Source organism: Mesoplodon densirostris, chromosome 16, assembly GCF_025265405.1.
Source record: "Mesoplodon densirostris isolate mMesDen1 chromosome 16, mMesDen1 primary haplotype, whole genome shotgun sequence".
In the NCBI taxonomy this organism is placed as follows: Eukaryota; Metazoa; Chordata; class Mammalia; order Artiodactyla; family Ziphiidae; genus Mesoplodon; species Mesoplodon densirostris.
In genome coordinates this window covers 60,701,237-60,718,990 of record NC_082676.1, presented here as the reverse complement: position 1 = coordinate 60,718,990, position 17,754 = coordinate 60,701,237, and the positions used below count along the sequence as shown (strand labels likewise).

The 17,754-nt window shown below is 40.6% G+C and overlaps 1 protein-coding gene across 2 annotated transcripts in view; it reads left to right on the top strand.

Moving 5' to 3' along the window:
• Window positions 1-17,754, top strand: part of RBFOX1 (RNA binding fox-1 homolog 1) — a 381,057-nt gene that overhangs the window by 355,521 nt on the left and 7,782 nt on the right. Inside the window, exon 12 of one of the 2 annotated variants that reach the window (XM_060079321.1) lies at window positions 10,526-10,578. The exons of the other annotated variant lie outside the window; for it this stretch is intronic. Coding sequence (XP_059935304.1) covers window positions 10,526-10,578 — 53 coding nt within the window. The remainder of the gene's footprint in view (window positions 1-10,525; window positions 10,579-17,754) is intronic. 2 annotated transcript variants of the gene reach the window in all.

The following is a 17,754-nucleotide window of genomic DNA, read 5'->3' as shown; positions in this document are numbered from 1 at the left end:
ATTTCTAGTATTTCTTTTAACATTATCAAAGCGAGTTCTGACTTTTGTACCTGTGAAAAGAACTTTTAATTATTTTCCAGAAGAACTGACTTCTATTTAAATGTGGCCTCTCTTTTATTTTCATATTTGTGTGTAATACATGCCTGTGAACAGTCATTGGACAGAAATAAATGACTTCTCATGGTTTTCTCCCTGATGTGAATCACAGTCATTTATTCTTCTGGAATTAGATTCTCCTCCAAATCATAGTGCATTTCATCTTGAATTACCATACAAAGCATTTAGAGCATTTACAGTAGGACCACTATCAGAATTTAGGGTAGTCGGGTAGGTAAGAGCTTGAGGAGGAGCTAACTTGTCCATGTTGTCATTGTTTCCAGGCTTACTCTTACTACATTATGATGTGTTGATGTTCAGATAGATCACTAGATTGTCAGGAGATGAGACAGAATCAAAGCCAAACACCCTTTTCCCTTAATTATCTTAATCACTTAGATTGAAATGTGTTGGCCTGAGAGTCTAGACATACATCACACATCTGATAACCTGGAACAGTGGTTCCCACTGTTTTTGAAGCCGTGGAATCTCTTTAAAAAGAAAACTAGTATTGCTGGTTGCTTCTAGCATCCTTTTAATCCCTATCTTCTTTCATGGTCCAGTTTTATAATTTGAAATTTGATTGCATTAAAAGATTGAGGGACTTTCCTCTTCCTGCCATTTCTATATTGTTAGAGGGTTTGTGGACCACTTCTAGTAACTAGAATAGGAGCCCAGCTTGTGGGGGTGGGGACACTTGAAAAATGTCTCCTGGAAAATATTAGCTCCACAGCTTTCCCAGAAAGACAGTTTCTCTGCTGTTCTTTTCATTGTTTATTCAATATCTGTCTTGAACTAAAACAAACAACAGGAAAAGAAGCACTTACCTTATTCTGTTCTAAAATTTCAAGATGGAAGTGATTCATCTTGAGGGTCCTTTGAGCCTTACTCTGCAAAGCATTGTTCCCAGACCAACCAAATTGGCCTCACCAGGAACTTGTGAGAAATGCAGAATCTCAAGCCCCACCTGAACCACAATCTGTACTTTCAAGATCCCAGGGCGATTTGTGAGAAGCACCTTTCTCAAGGTGCTTCAATTCTACCCCGATAGGCAGTAAATAATGTTCACTCTGAGTTCTCCTTCCACAAATCTTCCACATGTAAGAGAGTCTGTCATTGTCCCTTGTTGCTTTGTAAACATCTCTCTGCTCTCTCCCTTCCTAAAGGAAAAAGTAAGAGCTGTCCGTGGTTGGGCATCCCTCACAATCCGTTCTTTTGTGACTTCCTTCCTCAACTAGTTTCGGGCCACAGATAATCATTTTTTCATTCCAAAGATCCAAGAATAATGAAAGTGATTCCATGCTAATATCTCCTCATTGGTTGTGTAATACTGTAAACTCACACTGTTGTAAAACGTACCCTGGAAAAGTCACATCTGATTTCTCTTACCTTTATGGAGCCTCCATTTTGTCATCTGCTAAAGGGAGAGCATAACACCAGTTAGAATCAGAAAGAGATGAAGGTGAACATTGCTTTATAAACTGAAAGAGGTGGCGAAAAAGCATGGCATTATCAATAAGTCAATTGATTATTGACAGATTTTTTTAGGGTGTATATGGTTATTTGAAAGCATTGGATGTATACAGGCAAAAGCAAGCAAATTAAATTAAATCTATCTAAAAGTGCAAATCATTTTTAGATGAGGCTATCTTCAGGACCCACCATAACACTAACATTCTGGGAACCTGTGCCTTCCTCAACTTGTCATTGGCCTGGCCAAGATGTAAAGCAGGATCTTTCATACTCATTGTATCTCTTCTTTGATTGGCACATGCGTTCGCAAATCTTTGCTTATTCACCAACAGACTGTGATCAGAGATTTACATATAGAGACTGAATCTCAGTAAGTTACTTACTACACGTGGTAGTCCAGGCAGGCTAATTGACTCTCAACTGCCTCATCTTTAAAGTGGGGCTGATGAATCATGCCTGCCTCCATGGGTTGTTGTGAGAATTAATTGAGGTCATGAAGAAAAAGCTCCTTGAATAGCACTGATACCGAGTAGCCCTCAGGATATTATTATCATCATCATCATCCTCAGCATCATTATCCTCCTTATTTTTATTCTCAGCAACATCACTAAACTATAGGCATATTTTGTTTTGTTCTTGGCCCAAAGATGAGTTCTTTCTTGTGGCAGCAGGTTTTCAGAGTCAGAAGAATTTTTTTGACTCTAGAAGTTTTCTTGTTGGTGTTGTTTTGTTTTTCAATCTTGACTTCCATCCTAGAAATATGAAAATACATAGACCCAAAATTTGCTAAGAGAGTAGAACTGAAGTGTCCTCACCACACACAAAGAAAGGTAACTCTATGAAGTGATGGATGTGTTAATTAGCTTGATTGTCATAGTCATTTCACAATGTACATGGATATTAAATCATCACTTTGCACACCTTTAAAAAAGCATGTACAACCTGATTATAAGAATTTTAATTTGTCAATCATATCTCAAAACTGGGGAAAAAATACATTGGGCCAAAAAATAGTGAAGGAAGAAGCAACTGGAAACCATGAGATCAAACAGCCTGTCCTTCTGTTCATCTTTCTCCTGGATTATTGCTTCTCTTTTCTGTCCAAGGAGGAAGGAGCTCAGGCTGTCAGGGATGCATCAGCTTCTTAGGACAACCAGTTCTCCCAGTGTAAACCCAGCCCCCAAATCAACATGGCTTTAGATTTAAAGAGTTAAAAAAAGTCAAACTAAATCTGTCGATGCCGCCCTTTTCCCATTGTGCTTGGTGAGAAGTCCAATACTGTGGTGGAGGTGGGTTACTGGAACCCCAGGGAACTTTCTACCATCAGCTCACTTCATTTTGCACATAACTCCTAAGTGGACCCAGACCTTCTCAGCGTGGCCTCTCCACCCTCCAGAGCCTCAGCCTGGACACCCACTGCTCTTCCTGAGCCTCCAGAAGCTCAGGTACCCCCTCAGCCATATAAGGGCTGCTTCCCCTAGAGAACACGTATGCTGTTCAGAGAACTTGCCAGACCCATTTCCACCCTGTGATAGGCACCCATTCACATGAGAAGCTCCTTCTGCCCAACCAAAGCTGAGGTGGGATTTTGCCTTCCTTGGAGGCTCCAGCCCACCTGTAAAATGACCTATAACCTCCAAAGGCTCTTAACTATCTCCCACTTGCCCTAAAACCCCAGAAGCCCAGGACTTAACAACACAAACACCAGGCCTCTTTGTGGGGAGAGAGAAGCCTGTATTTTTCATGAGTCCACACAGCCAGAAAAATACATGATGTTTTCCCCCCAAATAAAGTGCTTTCCCATTCATGTTCTCATTGATCTGCACAAAACAAACAAAAATCTAAGAGGGGTAGGTGCTATTTTCATTCCCATTTTCCAGATGAGGAAGCTGAGGCCCAGAAAGGTGAAATGATTTTTCTATTGGAACACAGCTTGTATGTGACCAGGCCCAACTTCCAGACTCACAGTTCTCTTTCACTTTAGCCGAGAAAGTGGTACAGTGGGAACCGGGGAGATTATTAAATGTTGGAGATGCTAAAATTACAGAAGTGGACTCTCCCCAAGGTCTCCAGGAAATGGAGATGCCCTTGCATTTGAATCTCTAAAACTCAGAGATTTTGGATGGAATATTCACACTGGGGACAGATTCACAGTACTTAACTCCTTTTGCACTTAAACATTTTTATGTGTGCGGTGTTAGCAGTAGGAACTGGGGCTCAATAAAATAGTTTTGAATGGGTGTTAATGCAGTCCCCTTTTAAAATTAAAAAATACCAGGATAGACCCTTTCAGAGGAGTCTATAGTCAATCTATTTAATTGCTTGCTTGTTTGTTTCTTTATACCTCACCTCAATTCTACAATTGGCCATGGCCTCTTGAAGTACATATGATACAATACTAAAATATATATATATATATATATATATATATATACACACACACATAAATATATATATATAAATTATATATATATTATATTATATATTATATATATATAAAAATTACAACAGGGTAGGGAAAATATGAATCTGAATGGGATTTGTACAATTCTAGAATTTTAGAACTGAGTTGGGGTGAGAGAGGTAAAATACTGATCACAAGCAAATCGGTCTCCATTTCAAGGTGATAAAACTGAAATATAATTAGATTATGAGCTTCGAGATAGCCAAGCCCAGTATAGATATTCCTCAGTGATTTACATGCCATGAGCATGGCATCAAATCCCTTAAGCTTAGCTGGGTGCCCAGCACGTTGTAAGCCCTCATTAACCATCTGAGAAGTGAATGAACAACACCAGTAAACAATTTAGCAAAGGCACCAAATGGAATTTTAATAGGAGCACCTTTTTTCTGCATGTTATATTTAACTCTTCAGGAAATACTCAAGGCTGCATTCCCTGTGATGGAGATCAACACTAGTGCAATTTAATTAAAAAAAAAAAGACAGAAGACACAACTCTTATTTCCTGCGAGGTCAGGGCACATATGTTCAGAGAATATTTGTACAGTGAGAAATTAGTTCTCAATGCTGGCAGACACGTTAGAATCACCTGAGCAGCTTTTCAGGCATACCTGTGCCTGGGTACCACTCTCAAAGAGTCTGTCCTTTAATGATCGGGCCTGGTAATTGGTATGTTATATTTTTAAAAATGGCCTGGTGATTGGTATTTTATATTAAAAAAATCTTAGCTGATTGTAATGGGCAGTCAGGTTTGAGAACCTCTGTCTTATAACTAATAGATGCCCTGGAGACTACAGATAGAATTAAATTGACTTTGTCCCACTGCCATCTTGGGGCTGCCATCTGCCAGACCAGAAGACCCACTTCTCAGGCTGTAGGGATCTTTTAGTAGATAGCCTTGGAGGGTTTTAATCACATATCTGTGTGTGTGTGTGTGTGTGTGTGTGTGTGTGTATGTTAGATTGAATATTCCTAGCATTGGATACAAAAGGAAACTTGCTATGAATGGCACCAACCCTGAGTTTTGTGTAACAATAGTGACAAAAAAGAATTGAGGCCAAAGAATGATAAATGACCAGAATCTTTAACAGTAGAATTTAAAGCCAGTATTATTTAATGGGAGAACCTCCTGTCTGGCCTTTACCTCCACCCCAACCTATGCCAGAATTTTCTCTGTATCTGGTTGATACCTAGCTTCTCACACCCCTTCCAGCAACACTGGCTGGCTATTATTTTCATTTGACTCTTAGGATTCAGCTGTGGGTGATTTTTAGAAGAAAAGAAAATTGCCAAGAGATGAGATTTCATGGAAGGTGAAAAGTGGGATATTAAGGATAACATGACGAGTCACAGGACTCATGTAAATGTACCACCAGCTGAGTCAGAGCCACAGTCTGGGTGGTCAGTCCATGGAAATCATCGTAAAACATCATGAAGTCTGGTAATATATTAAAAAGAGAGAAAGACCATGTTAGAAAATTCCTCCGCAGAGAAGCCACACCCATTACTGACTGAATACCCTCTGTTGTGAGCATCTCTGAGCAGAATCTTAGAGGGTGAATGAGAGTTGGGGTCTTGGAATCTAAAAAACAAAACAAATGAATATATATAAGAAAACAGAAACAGACTCACAGATACAGAGAATAAGTGAGGAGAAGAAAGGGAGAGGGGGGAGATAAGGGTATGGGATGAAGAGATACAAACTACTATGTATAAAATAAATGAGCAACAAGGATATAAAGTACAGGGGAATATAGTCATTATTTTATAATAACTTTAAATGGAGTCTACTCTATAAAAATATTGAATCACTATGTTGTACACATGAAACTAATAAATATTGTAAATCAATATTGTAAATACTTTAGTTAAAAATAAATATTGTAAATTTTTATTTACAATATTTATTTATTGTAAACAAATACTTATTTAAAAATAAATATTGTAAATACTTCAGTTAAAAATAATAAAAATAAAATATTTTTATTATGATTTTTATATTTAAGCAAAAAAAAATAAAATGAGTCGGAGTCTTGAGCCAATCCGACAATGTCCAGATTTCACTTAACATCTTGTTCACATTACATAACCTTCTGTGTCTCCATTTCCTCGTTTATGAACGTGGGGATAATAAGAGAGATTGTAAGGAAAATTGAATGAATACATATGCACAGCACTTGGCAACCGCCTGTCATGGATAAGCGCTCCATCAACTTTAGGTAGTGGCTCTTTGGTGTCAACATTCCAAAGAGTCAAGACGAACACAGCCTTCTCTCTTGTGCTCAGTAATTTACTATTTCCTTATTTTTCTTAAATTAGCAATCCTCTCTTCTCCCACAAAGCCTCCCTATATCTAAGAGTCTTCCTGGGAAAGGTGGGCTTTGAAATGAAAACGAGAATGAACTTGCAGGAGATCTCTCAGCATGATTTCTCAAATATCTCCATGGTAAAAAAAATTACCTAAAACCACAATTCCCTCCCTGGAGGTATGAGTGGTGTCCAGATGATCAGACCTCTCTCCTGGAAATTCTGATGCAGTTGGTCAGGGTTGAAACCCAGGCATCTATATTTTTAACAAACATTGTAGATAATTGTCCTCAGGGAAGTTTGAGAAGTTCTGGAGTAGAGGGAGAGGTCAAAAATAGAGAGGAATTCTAGGTGAAAAAAATGGTAAAGAGAATTAGATGCAGACTCACTAGGAAAAAATGGGAAGACCCTGCCTAGATGAACTTGAGTATATCCATTGGAGACAGTGAAAGAAGATGAACAGGGGAGGAAACAAAAACAGAGCATGATATTATGGCCACTTTTCACCAGCTTCGGCACAAATAAGGTTTAAAGCCCATTCTTTTAGAAGGTCTTCAGAAACTCGAAGTAACCATTCCTGGGCATCCTCAGCAACCACACAGCTAGGTTGTCTTAGAGGCCAACATGGTGGGTGGCAAAATGGAAGCTGCAAAAGAAGCAAAATCTGCAAGAGATTTGGTGATCCAGCCCCCTTTCCACTCTGCATTTGTACCATCCCCAAATGCTTCCCGGTTGTGGCTGATATAAGATGCATCTGCCGAGCATTTCCTAAGCTACCTCTTTCCAGATCCAGTCCCAGAACAATTATGCCAGGACCCACAGGAGTAGGGCTTGGCTTTATTTCTTTTAACCTCTCCCTATGAATCTGGGAGCAGCCAAGGTGAGAACCATTCAGCTAGATAAGCGCTTCTCAGCCTTGGCTGCATAATACAGTCACCTGGAGGTCTTTAGAAATTACTGATGCCTGAGACCCACTTACAGAGCTGCCCATTTAACTGGTCACTAGGAATTTCAGAAGCACACCAGCTATTTACCCTGTCCAGCCAAGGTTGAGAATGACTCAGCCAGACTTAATCATCAACAACCACTGCACAAACCAGTTTGCTGAAAATAAGGTCCAACTGCATTTGAAGTTTAAGTCCTCAGGCCTGGGTTGACAGTGACGAGCAGACTAGGATTAGCAAAAGGGGACAGGCCCCGTGCCAGGCTCCTTTCCCCTCTTGAGAGGTGATCCCCCTGTCCAGAGCACACCTGGGTTGCTCTGATCATTAAGTTTTCCTGACAGTTTGGGAACAGCAGACTTCTCTGCTAGGTCATGAATCTCTTTGATCATACCTCTCTCTGGTCATTTGGGGTAAATAATTTCACCGAGAGGGTCATATCATTTTATGGGCAGACTAAAAGACATGGTTTAGCTTCAATTTCAAGTGGAGAGAAACAGAATTGTATATAAAAGTGTCCTAACAGAGGAGACATAGACACCACAATGAAACCTGCCCCTTATTCTACCCAAATTCCTCTGTTGGCCTGACATGTGGGGTATCTCTTACCAGGCTATTATTTGCCAGGCATTTCCTATTAATTGTACTTATAATCAATTGATGAAAGGGTAGTTTAGAGGGAGGGGTGATCACACAGGCTTACTCCATGGAATTAATGAGCTTTATAGGAATGCACTTTTCTAAGACATTAGGGTAACCTTCCTTGGATGTAGTGGGATTGCTTGTGTGGATTAAAAAAAAGTCAGTACAGAATTGATACGTCCAATGGATTACTACTTTTTTACAAATATGTTTATACTCCTTTTTTGGCACTGCTGCAGAGCCCATGGCATATTCTTTAAAATGTTGGTGAGAACTCTCTAAACTTTCATGTAGACGATTTCATAGTTGGAGGTAATCTGAACCAACTCTTCTGAAGACAGTAAGTCATCAATGGGAGGAATCCCCTTTGTTTAGAAATTTGCCCAGGAATCAGAGACACTGAAAAAAGTCCAAATATATAGATTACAAAAACAAAAAAGAAGAAGGAAATGGAGAAAGTGTAGCAGTTTTTTAAAGAGTAAGTATATCACGTCAAAAAGAAAAGTGCTATAAAGGACAGCCATCATAGTTTCTAAAAATCTGGTACAATTAAAGAAAAGGGTCTCATTGCTTTATAATCATACTTGCAGGCTGCATTTTTACAAGTTTTCCCTCTTCATCCAATCACTGTTTTGTTTTGTTTTTGTTTTTGTTTTTGCGGTACGCGGGCCTCTCACTGTTGTGGCCTCTCCCGTTGCGGAGCACAGGCTCCGGACGCGCAGGCTCAGCGGCCATGGCTCACGGGCCCAGCCACTCCACGGCATGTGGGATCTTCCCGGACCGGGCCACGAACCCATGTCCCCTGCATCGGCAGGCGGACTCTCAACCACTGCGCCACCAGGGAAGCCCAATCACTATTTTTTTTAATCTGTTGCCTTCCATGGCTTTCCGAGTTTAGCAGGCTGGACAGTTTCTTAGGGAAAATGCAGAAGAGAGACTCAAGGGAGAAGTGCATTTAGGGTTAGCGAGTATGGATGGGATAGGGCCACCTCACGAATGAGGCCCCCCTCGTAGATAAGCGAATGGCTATTCCAAAGAGCTTGCCCCTTAGATAAACCAGATCACTGTTCTTGGTTATGGTAGGTTCTTCTTTTGATCGTGCTAGAAACAGAGGTCCTTCCAAAGTAGTTGTTTGGTCCACCGGACAATATCATGCATGTAATTTGAGCTGTCTGTGTCTTAGAGTCAGTCCTAGGTGAGCAAGTCAAAACAGATACTCAACCCAAACATCTTCATTTTCAGGGATACTAATTTTACTTCTCTTCAAATCTTGAAAAGTTGATGCCAGATAACGATGGGGCCCAAAAAGTTTGTAAAAGAGCAAACAGATAGCCAACATCCAACAACACTAACTTTCATTGTTTTAAGAGAGGTGATAAATGAACTTAGTTGTGACTTTTGTTATGTGGATGAGAAACATAAAAAATGCTATCCTCAGACCATGCATAATTTTGTTTAGATTTCATTGGTGTGGCAATGATGAGAATCTTTAGCTGAATGTTAAATTCTAGTGAATTTTCAAATGGTAGCTCTATTTGTATTCCAGGGTGTACCTCTTACAATAGTAAAACTTTCTTAAGATGTTTTAAGGGATGCTCAATCACTAGATACTTTTTGAAACGTTGGAACAAGACCAATCAAACCAAAACGCAAAAATGCATTTATCTGGGTTCCAGATGATTCCTATGCACAGTAAAATCTAACAAATGAGAATTAGAAGCCTCAATACTCCTGCTTCTGAGGCATTTAAGAGCCTAGACAATCTCATTGGGACACTTTTGTAATCTGCCTGACACAGACGTTCTTATTTCTAGAGAAACAGTACCCCTGAATTAGAACACATTACATTGTGGAAATGGCCAGTTGGAAACATCTTAAGAGAGTTTTATCATCTTTCTGGATTTACTAAATCAAAGTGAAACAGCATTTTCCATTTCTATTTTCTTTTTAATACCACATCGTTAAAAATAATTTGGCAAGACAGGGTTTATTTCAATTGATGAGTTCTCTTACCTTCTTTATGTAGCAAGCCTCATTTGGTGAGGAAATTATTATCCATAACATGACACCATTTAACATGCTCTTCAGAAATGACAGCATTGCTTTTTCTTTCCTTTAAAAAAGTTTTTTGGATATTATACTATAATAATAGAGTTTGGGATTTTATGATTTTCCTAGCTAGTTGCAGTATACTCTTTTTCTAATAGATAGTCTAATTTTGTTTCTTTCTTTTTTTTTTTTTTTTTTTTTTTGGTGTAGTCTCCTTTGAGCATTAGAAATCCATAGAAGCTCAATTTGAAATGCCCTAGCCTTAGAAACATACCCTGGCATGATGACATGTTAGTAACACATAATTAATATTTCAGTGCAACAGCTTATACATAGTCCATGTTCTGACATCATCATGATTTTGTTGAAGGGTTCCCCGCATGCCTGTTTCATGATCTTCCTAAACTCTCTAGGTCCAAGCGAGAGCAGCACATTTCCTTGCAACATCCAAACGCAGCACCCTTCCCTCCCCCTCATCTGAATACATCGAACCAATTGGCAGAGAGAGCATTTCCCCCTGAGCGAGCAGTATTGTGAATTTTATCTTCTCTTCCAGAAATCAGTTCGTCTTCGTTGCAGCAGATGAAATTTCTTGTAACACCTCTGCAGGTAACAAACATTGCTACTTCTTGATGCATCCATCCAAGTCCCAGTATCCTTTTTTTTTTTTTTTTACCTTCACATGCTGCAGTCGGTCACGCTAGAAAGTTTAGTTTAAAAAAAAGAAAGAAAGAAAGTCCTATCTTTGGAGTATAGCTGGAGCTTTTCAGCTCTGCTGTCTTAAAAGACAGGAAGCATTTTGCTAACTTGGATATTTTATTTCCAGTTTTAATAATACATGATCCAGAAAAGTAACACTATATTGAATGAAGCTGCAATACAATCTTATGGTATAATCTTACGGTGAAATACTAAGCGGGGGAGATTTAAGGACACAGTCATGGGACTTCTGTGTTTTTGGACATATTATGTCTGGGTTCACACAGATTTCTATGTAATTATTTGGGATCTTTATGGAATGACTGGTATATATTATAGGCCATCAAAGAACGAATCTGTAAAGCTGGAGGCATTGGGGAATATAATTATCTCTGTCTTATAAGAAGGGGATCTTTATTCCATTAGTTAAAGATCCTCTAGTTCTTTCTTTTAAAAGATACTACAAGTAGCAGGACATGAGAGAGACAGAGTCTTCTGTTTTTGAAATCAGGGCATTGGCCAATGGAAATTACACAGTTGCATGATGTGTCCATCAAAATAACGCCTGTCTTTTTGCTTTGATGTGGTTCAGAACAGTTATGTTTGGACTTCCATTAGCATGGAATTACTTGATTAAATGTCAAGATAGGTGAGTGCCTTAACTAACAACACATTTTTTTTTTTTTGCTTTGAAGCCTAAACTCTGACCAAAACAATGACTAGGAGATCTTACCAATGTATTGCTTTTAGTCTACAAGGGAGGATATGACAGCTCATTCTCATGTCATTGAGTGTGCCATGACCTTCAAACACATACATTAAACGGAGCCTGACACATAGACATTCATCTGTTACCAAGCACATGTGATCAGTGCTGCGCGGTGAACAAAGGCGTGTTTGCTAACACTTCACCCCCTGCTTACAGTCTTTGGAGAAAAAGAGAGAGATCAGGGAAGCATGGAGAACTAGGAACACATCCCCAGCCCTCTCTGTTCTGTTTCACTGATGGTCGGACTCAATATTTTTAATGGGTTACAGTCTTCCCCTGGGAGTGCCTGAGGTATGCATGCTCATATTTTAAAGCGCCAGCTTACTCCTTTCTTGAAAACTCGGCTGTTTTCCCTCCAGCCTTTAGCCTCACATATCTCTGTTTCTCCTTGTGAGAGGTGGTGCAGTCACTAATGCCTAACAGTAGAAGATGGGGGGTTGCTTTGCTGGGGGTGGCAGGGCAACCTTCCTGGGATATGCGACATTTAACGTTTGAAGAACCTATAGAGAATGAAGCATGCACCTAAAGGGGAAATCAGGGTGGGGAAGAAGTTGGTTGAAAATGTTAATGAACATCCTTTGTGGCTATACTGGTGGTCCAGAGCCTCTGTCTTCCCTGTTAATCTGTATGCATGTTCCAGTGTGTCTTAGGTTCTATTTTGACATCATAGATCAAACATTGCGAAGTTACCACCTAAGAGGTAGATATTGATTTTGCCCCATGACTTAACAAACCCTGCCTTGTAATAAGCAAGTGGTCCATGCACAATATTTCGAAAAGAGGCTGCAGACAATGAAATTTTGCCTGAGTCAAGAGAGTGTTTTCACCTACCTTGTCTAATTTAGGATGGCTGCTCCGTAAATTCTTAATGAATTGCTATTGATCAAATTTCAAATTGAGAGAGATATCCCTGTTGCTTTGATGGCCATATTAATAATATGTTGTATGCTTCATAAGGTTCAATTTGAACTCTGAATTTCGAATCAAGCATGAAAAAGGAGACAGCCATATCAATCAAATGTGAATTATCTCCCAGCCAGACCACCCTCCTCATAGAATGAAAATGAAAAGTCAGAACTGTGCAGTCAACAAAGGTTGTGACTCATGGTTTCAATGAAGTCTTTCTTATTTCCCACATGCTGGAAAAAACCCAGGGCACCCACACCCTAAACAGCCCAGCTGTTTGGAGCTCTCTCCTCCGTATACACGACACTCCCTAGGGTGGGTCTAATTGAACCCTGGTGTCTCCTGGATTTCAGTATTTGACCCAGAAAGGCAACTTATCTCTATTGAAATGAGAAAAAGAGATCAACAAGATGCTTAAAGTCTGTTTGGAGGGCTTGATGGATTTGATGCCTGAAATTCTTATAAAGAAGTGTTATTCTTATACAGCTGTCTATGAGGGCAGAGATGGCTGGACAGTTTTGTCTGTGGCTTGGGGCAGAGGTGGTGAGATGCAAATCATCAGATAGGAGCAATGGAAGCCCTGAAGAATTTTTCTTTCAGTTCCCAAAGGAAAAGTGATTATTTTTACTTGGGTCTTTTGTAGATGCCAACACGTCGATTCTGCTTTGCTAGTCACATAGAAGAAACATGTCTAACTAGCATGTGTGGTTTATGAGACTATTTACAAGGGAATGTGTTTTCGTTATCAGTGGCTCCAACTGCAATATTGGTTGTTTTGTTCTGATTTTCGTCCCTGAAAGACATATGTTTATGTGGCTTTCTCATTCACCTTGAACACACCAAAGGCTTCTCATTCTGTAACATCAAGAAACTTTGATGAGTTGGATTCTGCAGGAGATGGTGAAAAGGGCAAGAGGATTTTCCCTTCTCTTCGACCCGAAGCCTCCCTGCTGCTGTGATTCACTGGAGCTTTTCCAGGACTGGCTAGGGATTGTAGTTGGAGTAGGATGTGGGTCTTGTACAAGAATGGAGGTTGAAAAGCACATGACTTATTTTGATAGAACAGCTGGAAATTCATTTCAGTTAATTCATATGTTTTGGGTCATCACCGTGCATCAGCAACTATTCTAGGCTTTTGGGACATAGCATTAAATAAGTGAAGAGAAGCCCTTCCTTCAAAGAGCCTCCATCCTTCAAAAAGCCTCCATCCTAGTGCAGACCAGACCCCAAACATACATGAGCATATAATATACTTGCATGTAAAGTTATACAATAGCTATAATGAATCAAAAAGCAAGGGTGGAGGTAGAAAGTAAGTTGCGATGCTACTTTTATATTCATTCAGAGGTGGCCCCTCTGAGAGGGTGACACTTGAGCCGGGACACGAATCAAGCCAGGGTGTGAGCCAGGTGAGTTAATTGTGGAATTGAAAGCATTTCAGGCTGAAGCAGCAGCAAGTGCAAATGCCCTGTGGTTGAGGTATGGTTAAGGTGTTCAGGCACAGTGTGCCTGGAGCATGTGAGTACAAGGGAGGATTTTAGAGATAAAACCAGGAAGATAGCCAGGGGTCCAAACAAATTAGAACTTGGAGGCTACAGAAACCATTTGAGATTTTAAGTGTGATAGGCAGGTGTTGGAGGGTTGGCTGTGGTTTGACTTACTTTTTTTTAACGATGAGTTGGACTGCTTTGTGGATTTCAATATGGCAAGACCAGAAGAAAGAGAGTCCCTTGGGGCAGCCCAAGGAGGTGTTACAATGGCCTGGTTAGGACAATGGCTGTAGAAGAGCTGAGAAGTGGTTCCTTGGCTGTATTTTGACAAGAGAACAAACAGGATATGCTGGCAGATTAGAAACTGGCAAGGACCAGGTTCTGTTAAATGCCCACACCGTCCCTCTTGCCCCCAGGGTGTATTGGTCATTTCCCTGGAGAGCTAAGGCTTTTTGTTAGCAGGGAAAGCAAGCCTTTCATCCCTGCAGTAACTGTCCCTCATATGGGCTTTACTGAATTCCCCAGGGCGTAGTCATAACTTGCTGTCATTTATTGAGCAAATTCTATGTACTTACAAGTATGATAAATTATATACAGTGTATATGTATATACACATGCATGTATGTATATATGTATGTATGTATGTATGTATACATGCATATATAATTTATTACAGTAGCTCAGTGAGGTAGAGGTTACTATCATCCTTGCTTTGCAAATTAAAAAAGAACAAAACGCTCAGGCCCAGAGAGGTTTGGTAACTTGGCCATGGTCACACAGGAGTCTATCTGGTCCCACTGCTTTTTCCCTGAGACCACACTACCCCCAATTACTCCTTTCATTTTGACCTTGGAACACTGACCTTTGCCTCCAGATGGAATTCTCCTGCATTCTTCGGCTGTGCTATCTTGCTCCTAGAAAACTAGTATCTGTGAGTTGGGGTGTGGGCATCGTTGTTAAAATCTGGAGGGACCCCAAGGGAGCTAAACGATTCTCTAAACAGTTGTTCCAGTAGGAGTTTGTTTGATTTGGCCCGTCTCCTTCATGCAGCTCATGTGTGCTGAGCACTTGACGTGCTGGGCCTGGGTCTGGGGGCAGAACAGAGTGGTGAAGGGAGAATTCTGCATATCCAGGGAGACAGAGGGTCACACAAACCAAGGGTGTTCTAGTGCTATTCTCCAAAATTCCCTCCTTTGCTGAAAATCAGTGGCAAAAAATCAACGGATAACCCATGCCCTGAAAACTACCAGACACTTTGACTTCATTGTTCTGGCTGCCAGCTGCCCCTGGCCCAAGGGAGCTTGTGTGCATTTGTGTGTCTCTGGGGGGCAGGTGAGGTTGGGTCTCCGTCCAGCAGCCAGTCTCGCCCCTCCACCATGGCAGGTACCATCATGGTGATGGAAAGCCAGCCTGCAGAGAGACTCCCAGTCCCTTATGAGTACTGGATACAGAAGCCTGGGCCATAAAAACACATCTGCAAATGCTGTTGAAACCAGTCCCCGTGAGATGGGTTCCTATACACTTTTATTAGAGGCATTGTTTGGCAAGTTCAGGGGCACAGTGGGGGGAGGTGTCACCAGCCCCCTCCATCTCTTTATCCCCCCCAACCTGCACACGCACACACTTGCACACCCATACAGTCATACTAAGACTTCAGATAGTATTTAGAAGAAATTTCCAAGTTGGCCATTCCTCTAATTGATCCTTCAGCAAATTTCATCTAATGGTCTCCCTTCCATTTCAGTGATTTGATTATTCAGCAAAGTTGTCATGTAGCAAATCAATTGGTAGTTAATTGGTCTGTTTCCAATAAAATGTGATGTGTGTTCTAATAGGGGAAGCACAGAGTGATAAGGGAACATATAGGCAAAGGAACTTAGTAAAAATAATCATAGCATTTATTGAGCTCTTACTGTGTACTAGGCATAGTTCAAAGCGTGTTACATGCAATAATTTTACCTTCTAAAAATGAAATGTCTTTATCAGTTTACTTATGAACATCAAAGATATCCAGAGAGCTCTGAATTAGCCTGAGTAAGGGAGGGCTAATCAGGGCAGAATTTTTAAAAAATATAGAATAGTGGTTATCACATGTCAGAGTGGGTGACAACCCCTGCAGAATTTATTACAAATGCATAAGCAACAAGGTCCTACTGTGTAGCACAGAGAACAATATTCAGTATCCTATGATAAACCATAATGGGAAAGAATATAAAAAAGAATGTATAAATATATATATATGTGTGTATATATATATATATATATATATATGTAACTGAATCACTTTGCTGTACAGCAGAAATTAATACAACATTGTAAATCAACTATACTTCAATAAAAAATATTGAAACTGAAAAAAAAAACCAAATGCAGAATCCAATCCATCCTCCCCTCTGCCTGCCCCAGAGATTCTGATTCCTGGTCTGGAGAGGGAGCCTGACAATCTGCATTCTTACGAGTTCCCCCCAGGCCATTCTAATAGTGTAGGCCTCAGCTCACACTCTAGGAAACATTGAGCTGATCAATCAGGAATCTTCTGGCTTTCAGTGGTGTGGAGAACATTCAGTAGGTTTTTCTGGAGTCCTACTCTGCAACATGGTGGCCGATTACCATGTGGCCTTGGAGCCCTTGGAATGTGGCTGGTCCAGATAGGCACTAGATTTCAAAAACCTAGTACGAACACGATGTAAGGTATTTCACTCATCATCTTTATGCTGATGACACATTGAAATGATACTGTTTTTAATCTGTCGGGTCAAATTAAAATATAAAAAATTAATGGCACCTGTTTTCTTTTTACTTTTTTTTTTTAATGTGGCTACTATGAAACTTACAATGTCCTCTGTGGCTCGCATTTGTGGCTCTTGTTATATTTCTATGGAGAGTAACGTTTGAGAGCTGTGTTTTCATTCATTTTGCTCAAATGAATATTGAAAGAGTGTGTGTGCCCCAAGAACTGGTCTCTCAGAGACCACATGGAATTAAAATATTGTGACAGGTAACCTGGACATTGGTCGTGTGTCTTGACTTTATGTTTTAATTTTGCCTCTGACTGTGTGTGTGTGTGTGTGTGCGTGCTCTAGAAGGACATCCCTGGGGTACAGGCCCCAGAATCTATATCCTTCTCATCCTGTTAACCTCTTAAACTCTTTGATCTGCTTACATGGGACATGGAGGGCGCTGGTACACAGGGCTTCAGGAGGACCACTCAGTTCACGGGTAGTTCTGACACATGTATCCCAGGGGCTTTACTGGAGGGACCCCACGTAGAGTCGAGAGAAATCATCGTAACAACGTCAATAACTGATGCTTGTTTGGGTTCTGAGTAACCGGTGACCCTCAACCCTCATTTCAACCTCACTACAGCCTTATACAGCCAGTCTGCACCATCATTATCTCCATTCATGGGCGGAGAAACTGGCTCAGAGAGGAGAGAGACATTCTGAGATTACAGCAGGGGAAGTGCACAAGCAGAATTTGATTCTAGGAATTCTGACCCTGAGGACTTCTTAGCTGCTGTGCAGCCTTGCTTCTCTGCAAGCGTACTGAAGATCTCACAGGGGGGATACAAACACAGAATGTTCATTGTGGTCCCCCAGGGATTAAACTGCAGCTGGGGTGTCATGTTGATTTCAAGGCATGATGGGAGGTTTGGGTAGAGCTGTAGTCGGGACACATAGAAGGTGAAACAGACTTTCTAAAAGGAGGTGGCCTTGGCCTTGGCATTAAAGAGAGTGTGGCCATGGGTCTTTTGTTGGAGGAGACATTCTGGAGTGGAGGGACTGTGTAACCAAAAGCAGGACTTATTGTGTCTTCTCGACTCCCAGACAGAGGCTGGTACTCAGCTCCAGTGAATCCAGAATAAGGGTTCTTACCTCAAACCTGTGCTGTTTGCATTCATAAAAGGAAGACGTTGTGAAT